Source organism: Chrysochloris asiatica, unplaced genomic scaffold (assembly GCF_000296735.1).
Source record: "Chrysochloris asiatica unplaced genomic scaffold, ChrAsi1.0 scaffold00133, whole genome shotgun sequence".
Classification (NCBI taxonomy): Eukaryota; Metazoa; Chordata; class Mammalia; order Afrosoricida; family Chrysochloridae; genus Chrysochloris; species Chrysochloris asiatica.
Genome location: NW_006408651.1, coordinates 6,044,010 through 6,056,057, shown reverse-complemented (window position 1 = coordinate 6,056,057; position 12,048 = coordinate 6,044,010). Strand labels below are relative to the sequence as shown.

The window sequence follows — 12,048 nt, the reverse complement described above, 5'->3', positions numbered from 1 at the left end:
TCTCGCTTAGCCCATTGAGACCTGTCTGATTGTTCTCCCATCTGCTTTGTTCTTCCATTACCCTCTCCCTACTTGTATGTTGCCCCCTCCCTAGCACCCGAACTATCCTGTGTCTAATCCCTGCCCTGTGCTCCAACTTTCCCTCTCTCCCCTCATCCACCCCCAATCTCCCAATAATCAACAAAGAATCCCCCTCATTTGCGAATGATTTTTGGCTCAGCCTCGTATATGCAGTTGCTTTCACACCTTTTAAATCCTGTATATGAATTAAAGTCCCACTCACTGTAGAATAAGCGCAAACTGTGAACCACAGGATCAGCTGCTCTCAGAAACCCTACACAGGGTGTCTCTGACTGGGAACTGACTTAGTGGCACACAACAGGAGCAATGTGTAGTAGATTTCAACACCTTTAAAACATCATGTATACAACTTTAAAGTTCGGATTGCTTCTTTCTATAAACCACTGTAAATATCAGGTTCAGTCCCATCTTTTAAACTCCTTCTTGCCAAATTTTAAAGCTTACTGTTTAAATATAATATTTATATTCTGTAATATGTTAGTGGCTACATCTTTGGCTAGCAACGAGAACTTAATATTTATTTGGCACTGAGGATCTTAGTAGGTCCCTGGGTAGCACAGTAATTTGCGTTCGCCTGGTAACCTCTAGGTTTGAACATAGCCATGTAAGGAAAGCTTGGTGATCTGTTTCCATAAAGATTAAAGATTACAGCCAGGACAGCCCTATGTAACAGTTCTTATCTCTGTAGCATGGAAGTGCCAAATAGTGGAGTCAGCTTAATGGCAGCAGATTTGGCTTTGGGTTGAGGACTTTAGTATGCCACCTCATTTAATCCTCATAGCAACCTTAATGTTGGTACAATTACTTTCCTTGCTTTAGAGGTGAGAGAACTAAAGTTTATGGAAATGGGGTTTCTTTCCCTAGAACAGAGAGCTAATAAGGGGTAGATGTAGAATTTGGAACTGGATTCTGGAAGGAGCCCCAGTGCTGCAGTGGTTAAATGCTCAGTTGTTAACTGCAAGGTCAGTGGTTCAAACCCCCAGCTACTCTGTGGGAGAAAGATGTGGCTGTGTGCTCCTGTAAAGATTACACACTTGTAATCTATGTGTCAGTATGAGTCTGAATAAGCTCCATAACAATAGGCTTTTGATCTTTATTAATCTGATTCTGGGATCTCTGGGTGGTGCAAACAGTTAACATACTTTTAAAAATCAGCCCTTGAGAACCCTATAGAACACAGTTTTACTGTGACACACAAGGGTTGCCATGAGTTGGGATAAACTTGACAGCTACTGGTTTAAATCTTATTTTAGTGTGCAACGTGCAATTGTTTGTTCTTTTCACATTTTATTTGAACTTTATAATTCATGTAAGTAAAATACCTAATGTGTCTAGGAGTTATCACTCAAAAATGATAGTTTTCTTCCTTTGCCTTTTTAAGGCATCTTTGTGAAATTTTAGGTGCATATTTTTGTCACTGTATATATTTAATTTATTAAAATCATAAGTAACAAACATGCTTCATTTTCAGATTTTTTAACTATATCTTTGCAGTTTTATTTAAATGTGGATAAACTTTAGGATCCAAAGAAATTGCACAGTTTTACATAGCTTTGGAAATTTATCAGGTCAGTTGTTTAATGGCTATTTACTACATATAGTAAAATCCTGGAATAATGCAATTTACCATGGTTTTCTTCTTAATATCAGTATTATAAAGGATTTGATTCTATTATGTTTAGAGAAAAATGTTTTTAAATAATTTTAAGCAGTATATTTCATGTAAACATATTTCATCTTTTTTTAAAATAGGTAAATCAACAAACTGGGAAGATGATGGCTGGGGAGCATGGGAAGAAACAGAATCCCAAGAACCTGTAAGTCTTTATGAACATATGCATGCTTTCTCATAGTGGCATTTTCAGAAACTGTTAGAGTCACAGATTCCCTGACCTTCCATTGAGTCTTTGGGCAGTACAGCGGTTAATGTGCTTAACTACTAATACACACTGGGAGCTTTGGTAGCGTAGTGGTTACAATTCGGGCTGCTAACCTCAAGGTTGGCAGTTCGAAACTACCAGCGGTTCTGCTCCCGTAAAGATTTACTGCCTCGGAAACCCTGTGAAGGGTCACTTTGAGTCGGAACTGATTCCACACAACAACAACTAATACACAGAAGCACTACAGAATAAAGGCCTGCCAATCTACTTCCGATAAATCAGTCCCTGAAAAGTCCTAGTTCTCTTCAGATGCACAAGGGGTATTCTTGCAACAGTGGAAGATGATGCAATGATGAAATGATACAAAAATAACATATTTCATTGTTAAATAAACATTTTTAAATCTATGTCACAAACATTTCTTGTCTACTTGTTGTTAAGTGCCATCGACTCAAATTCTGACCCTTAGCAACCCTATATAGGGTTTCCAAGGAGCAACTGGTGAGCTTGAACCGCTGACCTTGCAGTTCAAATGCCTTTGCAGTCTGCCACATTAATCCACAGCGCCACACCAGAACTCTTGTGTCTACTTAGTAGTACTTAAGTCGATACCTGTTCTGAGGGAACGTAATGACTTTATAGCTACAAGGACCCTGTAGGAGCCATGTCTGACTTCCCCTGCCTTTGTTAGGAGGAAAGAGAATCAAACTCAAAATCAGCCCATGACTGATTCCTGTGAAGCAGAGGTCAGACATACTTCCACCCTATAACCTTCTTTACCATATTCTGACACCATCCCTCCCACAGCACTCTCTGCTTCACATCTGGGTTCAATAATCCATTGCAAGGCCACATACAACTCCAACAATACTCACAATTATGGGGTTTTTAAGGGAAGTGAACAGGGTACAATTCAGGATGAAAACAAACTCAGGATGCAGCAGTTCTCCAGTCAGGAATGCCTCTTGTCTGCCATACTGCAGGCATGCCTCACTTGTCTTCGGTCTCTCAGCCATGAGGTCCCTTGGCCTCTGCCTTACTTGAGCAAGTGTTACAAAGTTCTTTTAACCAGTCTGTGAATGCCCAAAGGGTACTATCTTAAAGCCAGTCTGGAGGGCAAAACTAATCCCAGCCTTAGAGTCTTGTATACCTTTTTTGCATGGTCCCACCCAGTCACTGGTAGCGTAGTGGTTACAAATCGGGCTGTGAACCTTAAGGTCAGCAGTTCTAAACTAACAGCTGTCCCGCGGGAGAAAGATGAGGCTTTCTGCTCCTGTAAAGATTTACAGCCTCAGAAACCCTGTACAGGGTCACTGTGAGTCGGTTCGGACTCCACAGCACATAACCACCACCACTACCACCCAGTCACTGGAGTTCTGGTGTGGCGTTGTGGGTTAATGTGCCACAGACTGCAAAGCCATTTGAGCTGCAAGGTTGGTGGTTCAGGCTCACCACCTACTCCTCGGAAACCCTATACAGGGTTGCTATGGGCCAGAACTGACTTGACAGCATTTAACAACAACACCCAGTCACTTGGTGGGAATTAAGTAAACTCTGGATTTACTTAGTTTACTTAAGAAAAGCCATAGCATGCAATTTCAAGGCACTACAGTAACTATAGGGCTAAAGTACATAATCGTTGTTTTAAGATTTTTTCTGTTTCATAAGACATTTTCCTAAATCAGCCATCATATTGTAGGTCTTTTCCTAGGTGATGAGACTATAGTAGTAATCGAGATAGATAAAGTTCCTGTATAGCTTAGTATATTTTTCAGATGAAAGTAAATAGAAAATCTAACCTAAGGTAGTTTAAGTAACAAGGAAATTTATTAGCTCGCATAGAGGAGGAAGTCTAGAGATAGGTAGGGCTCTCACCATGCGATTGATTGGTTTATCAGGTGACTTGATAATGTCATCAAGTACTCTCGTTCTTTCCTTCTGAGTGCTCTGCATCTCCAGTCTTGGCTGCATCCTAAAGCCCATTCTTCTTACAGATGTAGTGTCGTAGCCAGGAGCATTTGAAACAGATTCATTCCTGTACAGAGAGAGAAAAAGATTGGACTTCCCTTAACTTTTATGAGTCAGAAACAACTTTCTAGGAAGTCACAGAAATCTTTTCCTTATATCTCACCATTGCTCATTTCTGAACCAGTCACTGACAAGAGATAAGAGGTTTTCTTTGGCCAGTCATACCTTTCCCTGGGGATAGGAGGGTCAGCTTCTCCTATGACTATGTGGGAAAGGAGTCAATACTTAGATAAAATCAATTTTTATTCTTTTTACAAAGAAAGAAGAGGGGAAATTAATACTGGATTGGTGTTTCTACTTTTGATGTTTGTTTTCTAGAATCATAGCTAAGTGACTGTTGTAATATAATACATGAAATGATTCCGTGTAGTCTTGAATCTATTGCAGAATCAAGTTTTACACTGTGTTGACAGTAGATGTGCTAGAGACTCGCTTTACTGGCCAGTTTCTTAGTAATGACTAGGGAGAGATGAAAACATGAACGAATAATGAGCCCATACAAAACTCTTTTTCCTGCCTGAGAAGGATGAAACAGATTTTTATAGTGAAACAAGTATTCAGATAGCTTTTACATTTACCTTTTGACTCCTAAATAAGTTTGAAGTTTAGTGAATCTGAATCATCCTCATAGACATTGCATGTTAAGAGGGACACCTTGCACTTACAGTAGCAGAGGAGGTGTCAGTGTGATTTGTTGTTGTTGTTGTTAAGTGCCGTGGAGTCGGTTCCGACTCATAGCGACCCTACACAGGGTTTCCGAGGCTGTAAATCTTTACGGGAGCAGACCGCCTCATCTTTCTCCCGCGGACCCGCTGGTAGTTTCGAACTGCTGACCTTGTGGCTCACAGTCAGTGTGATAGTTGTTGTTAAATACCATCGAGTCGGTTCTGACAATAGCAACTCTGCATAGGGTTTCCAAGGAGTGGCTGGTGAGCTTAAACTGCCGACGTTGCGTTCTGACTGTCTTTGCAGATATTGTGCTGTTCCAGCTGATTTTGGATGATGTTGTCAAGGAAAGCATGGTTTTAATGTGTAAGCATTAACTAGCATCCTTTAAGTGTCAAGAATGTGTTGTTGTTGTTGTTGCTGTTAAGTGCTGTCAAGTTGGTTCTGACCCATAGTGACCCTGAACAGGGTTTCTGAGGCTGTAAATCTTTACAGGGATAGAAAGCCTCATCTTTCTCCCGTGTAGCAGCTGGTAGTTTCGAACTGCTGACCTTGTGGTTCATAGCCCGTTTCGTAACTACTACGCTACTTCTTGTTATTGACCCATGGTATCCTAAATCTAGGGATACTATCTTTTAGTGGTTTCAGTTAAAAGTTGCAAGATGCTTCTAGTTATTCTAAAAGCACATAAGGTACCAAACACTGTGGACTGGTAAATTGGAAAAGTGAAACAGTACTGTCCAGTTTCATTGACAGCAATTTTGGGTGTCCCAGGAGCTCTGGTGGAGAGTCAGAGAAAAAGAGGAAGACACCCAGCAAGATGGAGTGGCAGAGTGGCATCAATGGGCTCAAGCATGCCAACAGTTGTGAGGTTGGTCCAGGACCGGGCAGTGTTTCATTCTGTTGTACATAGGGTTGCTATAAGTCGGTATCAGTTCCTTGGCACCTAACAACAACAACAAGGTAACGTAATGGTTACAAGTTGGACTGCTAACTACAAGGTCAACAGTTTGAAACTACCATCTATTCCGTGGGCAAAAGATAAGGCTTTTTGCTCCTGTAAAGATTTATAGCCTCAAAAAACATATGCAGGGTTGCTATGGGTCGGTATCAACTCCACGGCACACCACCACCACCAGTCATTTATGACCATTCTCATCCTCCTTTAAACACTTTGTTATGGCTCACATGCATATGGTGAGGGAAAAGGTATTTGGGTGAACACTGATAATCAGAGGTAATCCGGATATTAAAGTTACTCTGCTGTGTTCAAGAGAGCTTATTTGAAGGAAAAAGAGTAATCTGATATAATTTGATGAATTTGTCCTACAACTATGGATGCAGTAGCTCAAAAGAAGAAACAGATCTTTACAGCAAAGATCATTCCCACCCCCTCCACACACAAGAGTAGACAGGGATGGGCAACTTCGACATTGGCTACCCAAAATGGGGGTGGGAGAGGCTACATAGGCAAGAAGTGACTGGCTTACAAGCTTTCAAGAGGGAACCTAGATCCAGCCTGTGTGAAGGAAGGTAGAATCTCCACTGAGTAGTATACAATCTGTTTAGTTGAGGCTGATGAAAGTAAATGCTGATAGGTGATGCAATAGTGAATGATTTTTGTTAGGACTGATTATGAGGGTTGGAAATATAAAGGTAGACATTTTGTAGCAAGGAGGGGAGCGATTAACTTTTTTCAGTCTAGGAGTGGAGGTCCCTGGGACCATCAAGGGAAAAGAGCAGAGAGTGGGACCCTACCCAGGGAAGCAGTGATGCCTGAGATGGAGGCAGAGATGATGACGTGGAGATATGGAGCAGCTGGATACTTTAGACACAGAAAGGGAGAGGGGCTGTGTGCTGATGACCAGGAGGCAGGCTTGTAGTATATACCCTTTGGTTGGTTGATGATGCATGGAAGGGATTGTCACCATGGCAATGAAACAATATACAATAGGATGAATGTAAAACTAATGTTCTCCCATGTAAACTATCACATAATTCATGATAAAACATATAAAAAAAAAGGAACCTAGATCCAGAGGACATGGAGGAAGGTAGAATCTCCACTGAGTAGTATCCAGTCTATACAGGTGGGGCTGATGAAAGGAAATGCTGATAGGTCTCTTGTGATACAATAGTGAATAATTGTTGTCAGGACTGATTGTGAGGGTTAGAAATGTAAAGGTAGATGTTTTGTAGCAAGGAGGGGAGTGATTAACTTTGCAGTCTAGGAGCAGAGGTCCCTGGGACCATCAAGGGAGAAGAGCAGAGAGTGGGACCCTATCCAGGGAAGCAGTGATGCCTGAGATAGAGGCAGAGACGATGATGTTGGAGAGATGGAGTGGCTGTTTCTGCTTCTGTCTATTGTTACGAACAACTCCAAAGGCAAAGCCAACTCCGGAGGCATAGAATTAAAATGAAGGTTGACAGTTTTACGAGATGCGCAGAGCTACATGCTTTAATCTAGGCAACAGAGGTTGTCACTTGATAGTAAAGAAGATGAAGAGAACTGTCTGCTCCATCATGGTAGGAACAAACAGCGAATCCCAAATCTCCTACCCTAAGATTCTCAATTATTATTGTTAGTAAGTGCCTTTAAGTCAGATCTGACTCATAGCGACCATAGGATTTCCAAGGAGTGGCTGGTGAGCTTGAACTGTTGACCTTGTGGTTCATTACCCCACACCAGCACCCCATGAATCTCAACAATAGGGCTATGTAAAAGATGAGACCAGAATTAGAAAACGAGAATATTTTTGAAGTCAATTTAATGTTTTGCCTATTGTTATCTCCAGACTCCTGGTGTGGTGCATGGGTCAGCAGTTCAAACCTACAAGCCACTCCTCAGAAACCCCATACAGGGTCACCGTGAGTTGGTACCAACTCGATGGCGCTTAGCAGCAGCAACATAAGGGTCTGCAGCAGTTGCCATTGGGTTGAGGTTAATGTGAAAAGGAGGGGAGAGTCAAACATGCTTTTGTCAGTCTGGCACTGGGGAGGTGTTTTGTCTTCCAGAGTGCTGCAGCGGGGTGGGGCAGAGTCACAGTGGGAGAGCTCCAGTGAAGAGCAGCACTGGCCCCCACCACTGAAAGCTGACCGAACAGGCCAACTGGCATTTTCTGAGTTCTACAGAAACACCAGGGGACCTTTTATCTCTACTAGTCTGTGTTAGCTCTTTAACAGTAATTTTTTTGTTTTTTCATGGCAAAGCAAAGGGCTTTTATAATCCAAGAGAGTACCAGAAGTCTGGATGAGAAATTTTTTTAAAAAGAATGCCTCTTTGCATTTTTCTGATTCTGTGCTGCCAGCTACAATAAGGGCTTAATGAATGAAGAAAGTATATTCTAATATCCATTCTCAGCAATACATTAAAAAAGTTACCCATCTGTGGAACTGGTAGACTTAAGAAATTTTTAGAAGAGGACAAAAGTCTTTCTCTTACAGATATTTTATGTTTAAAATAATAAATCTATGTCAGGCACAATACTAACATGAAAAACTAAAAAAAAAGAATAACATTGAGGAATTCTTGTACGGCCCACAAGTAAATACAATTAAGGAGTGGCTAGTGGCATGATGTGGTGCTGTAGGTTAATGCGCCAGACTGCAAAGCCATTTGAACTTCAAGGTTGGCAGTTCAAGCTCACCAGCTGCTCCTTGGAAACCATATACAGGGTCGTTGTAAGTTCGAACCGACTTGACAGCACTTCACAACAAGTGGCATGATAGGACAAAACAAAACAGGCATTCAGAACGAATTGGGGCAGAAGCAGAACAAAGATCCTCCTCTATATACAAAATTAGTTTTTAAGTGGCTAGTGCCATGATGTGGCGCTGTGGGCTAATGCGTCAGACAGCAAAGTCGTTTAAACTGCAAGGTCGGTGGGTCAAGTTCACCATCTGCTCCATGGAACCCCTATACAGGGTCAGTATGGGTCAGAATCGACTTGATGTCACTTAGCAACAACAAACGGCATGATAGGACAGTAGTTGGTTTGGCAGATTGGAAAAGGAGGTAGCTGATTAAATTGACAATCCTATCACATGCAGTAAACAACTTAGCTGCATTTTTTACTGCGTGTTTTAAGGGCTTTTGCTGTTGTTGTTGTCAGGTGCCATCGAGTCGGAACTGACTCATAGCGACCCCATGCACAGCAGAACGAAACAATGTCCAATCCTGGGCCAACCTCACTACCGCTGCCACACTTGACGCCATGAATGATGCCACCTGGCTGATCCATCTCGTTGTGGGTCTTCCTCTTTTTCTCTGACCCTCCATCTTACCCAGCATGACATCCTTCTCCAGCAACTGTTCCCTCCTGACAATATGTCCAAAGTATGAGAGATGGAGCTTAGCCATCCTGGCCTCCAAGGAGCACTCTGGCTGTTGGGAGTATAATGTTTTGAATGATGCCGAAAGCATAAAAAGTAGATGGAAAGAATACACAGAGTCATTGTACCAAAAGGAAATGGTCGATATTCATCCATTTCAAGAGGTAACATATGATCAAGAGCCAATGATACTGAGGGAAGAAGTCCAAGGTGCATTGAAGAAATTGGCAAAGAAGTAGGCACCGGGAATTGATGTAATACAAATTGAAATCTTTCAGCAAAGTGAGGCAGCACTGGAGGCACTCACTCATCTATGTCAAGAAATTTGGAAGACAACTCTGGCCAACCGATTCGAAGAGATCCTTATTTGTGCCCATTCCAAAGAGAGGTGACCGATGGAATGCAGAAATCATCGGACAATCTCTTTGATATCCCATGCGAGTAAAGTTTTACTAAAGGTAATATAGAAACACCTGCAATCATACATTGATAGAGAACTTCCAGAGGTTCAAGCTGGATTCAAAAGAGGACATGGAACAAGGGGTATCATCACTGATGTCAGGTGGATCTTGGCTGAAAGCAGAGAATACCAGAAATTTGTTTACCTGTGCTTGATTGAGTATGCAAAGGCTTTCGGTTGTGTGGATCATGACAAGCTATGGACAACATTGTAAAGCATGAATATTCAGGAATACTTGATTGTGCTCAAGAAGAACTTGTACATAGACCAGTAAGGAGTTGTTAGAATAGAACATGGCAACACTGAATGGTTTTAAATTTGGAAATGTGTGCCGAGAAGCTGACTTATGTGAAGAAAAACGTGGCATCAGGATTGGAGGAAAACTCATTAACAACCTGCGATATGCAGATGATGATAACCTTGCTTGCTGAAAGTGAAGTCTTAAAATACTTACTGATGAAGATCAAAGACCATAACCTTTGGTATGGATTGTATCTCAATGTAAAGAAAACAAAAATCTTAACTACTGGACCAATAAACAACATTTTTTACCAATGGAGAAAAGATTGAAGTTGTCAAAGACTTCATTTTTCTTGGATCAGCCAAGAAATCAAATGACATATTGCATTAGGCAAATCTGCTGCACAAGACCTTTTTAAAGTATTGAAGAGCAAAGATGTCAGCTTGAGGACTAAGGTACACTTGACCCAAGCCATGGTATTTTCAGTAATCTCATATGATGCATGCGAAAGTTGGGAAGTGAATAAGGAAGATTGTAGAATTGATTCATTTGTATTATGGTGTTGGAGAAGAATATTGAAAGTACCACGGGCTGCCAAAAGAACAAACAGAGCTGTGTTGGATGAAGTACATCCAGAGTGCTCCTTGGAGGCCAGGATGGCCAAATTTCATCTCTCATACTTTGGACATATTGTCAGGAGGGGCCAGTCACTGGAGAAGGATATCATGTCTGGTAAGGTTGGCGGATCAGAGAAAAAGTGGAAGACACGCAGCGAGATAGACTGACAGAATGACAGCATCAATGGGCTCAAGCATGGCAACAATTGTGAGGTTGGCCCAGGACCAGGCAGTGTTTCGTTCTGTTGTGCACAGGATCTTTATAAGTTGATACCAACTCAGTAGCACCTAGCAACAACAACAACATGTTTTGATAAAGGAAAGTAATGATTAGAGGAACATCATCTCTTCAGTCTCATATGACATAATGGAAATTGAGGCAGTTTGAGAAGAAGCTTGACCAGGCTTCATTGAATGATAACCCACAAGGCAGGTGTATTTCCTTCACTGGTGTATTAAGATCAAAGGGTGAGAAGTTCAGAACTGAGGACTTGCTGCACAGTGGTGCAAGCGCAAGAGGTCCTGAGTTAAGGTTGTCGGAGGAGCAGACAGCACAGAAAATTCTCATTCAAAAGAGAATGATATATGCTCCATTTGATGTGGCAGTGTAGGATCAGCACTGGATTGCTAACTGCAAGGTCAGCAGTTCAAGCCTACCAGCTGCTCTTTACAAACCATATACAGGGTTCCTATGAGTTGAAACTGACTTGGCAGCACTTAAGAACAACATCCAGAAAATGATATCATCTGTTTATAGAAGCAGTCATGATTTAGCAAATTCACAGGGGATGAAAGTCAATAAAGGCCCCAGAGAAGTGTTTCTTTACAGGCTAAGAAATAGGATCTAGCACGACCAGATAAAGGATTCTTTGTGCGTTAATAATCTAGGATGGTACTGGAAAAATCTTCTGCCTTATTTCAGTATCATTAGACTCTGGTGCCATCTCCCAAGCATCAGATTGGCCCCAAGGCAGAAGGAGAGCCCTTAGGTTATTCCCTGGTTGTCCTCATTCAAGGGGAAAGGGACTGCAGTTTTCATCATTTGGACCTTTGACTACTAGAAACCCTTACTGTGTCAGTGACCTTCCTGTCAACATTAAAACAAACTGGGTTTAGCCCAGTGAGTCTCAACTGGGGGTGATGTGGACTCCCCATCAGGGGGTATTTGTCCATGTGTGCAGACATTTTTTTATGGTTATGTTAAGCATTTAAAAATGTACAGAACTCCCCCTTTCCCTAGGGAAAAAATGTACCAAAATGTCAGTAGTGACAAAGTTGAGAAACTAGTTTAGCCCATACATAGCATTTTGAAAAATCCCTAAGGCCATTTATTTCATTGTAGTGAATTCTGTTGAAGTGACTTTATAGCATAAAAATTGCAGTTAAAGATTGTTTGCCAACAAAGATGGGTTTAAGCTGTTCCGGGATCTTGGCCACAGACTGGCAGGTAGTCCAGGCTCAGTTTCAGTGGCATTACTTATGTCTAAATGTTTAAAGGAGTCTCTAACTTGTAGTCAGGTGCCTCTTCTCCTTGTTCTTGTGTGCATTGTTCATTTTAGTCACCCCGGGTTAACTTCTGTTGGATGAGTTTAAGGGCTTTAGGCCTTAGGCCTGGAAGGTTGGGAGGGATTGATGGATGGGGATGCAATTTCAGGACCTAACTGTTGTTAAAAATATACAAGGGTGTCAGAAATTATCTGCACTCAGGTTATAGAATTTATTTTAGTTAACTTTTAGAAAAGA

General features: G+C 41.6%; 1 protein-coding gene across 1 annotated transcript in view; it reads left to right on the top strand.

Moving 5' to 3' along the window:
* RAB3GAP2 (RAB3 GTPase activating protein subunit 2 (non-catalytic)) overlaps positions 1-12,048 on the top strand; it is a 133,701-nt gene that overhangs the window by 40,742 nt on the left and 80,911 nt on the right. The window contains exon 2 of the mRNA XM_006869701.1: positions 1,834-1,898. Within this exon, the coding sequence (XP_006869763.1) occupies positions 1,834-1,898 (65 nt within the window). The remainder of the gene's footprint in view (positions 1-1,833; positions 1,899-12,048) is intronic.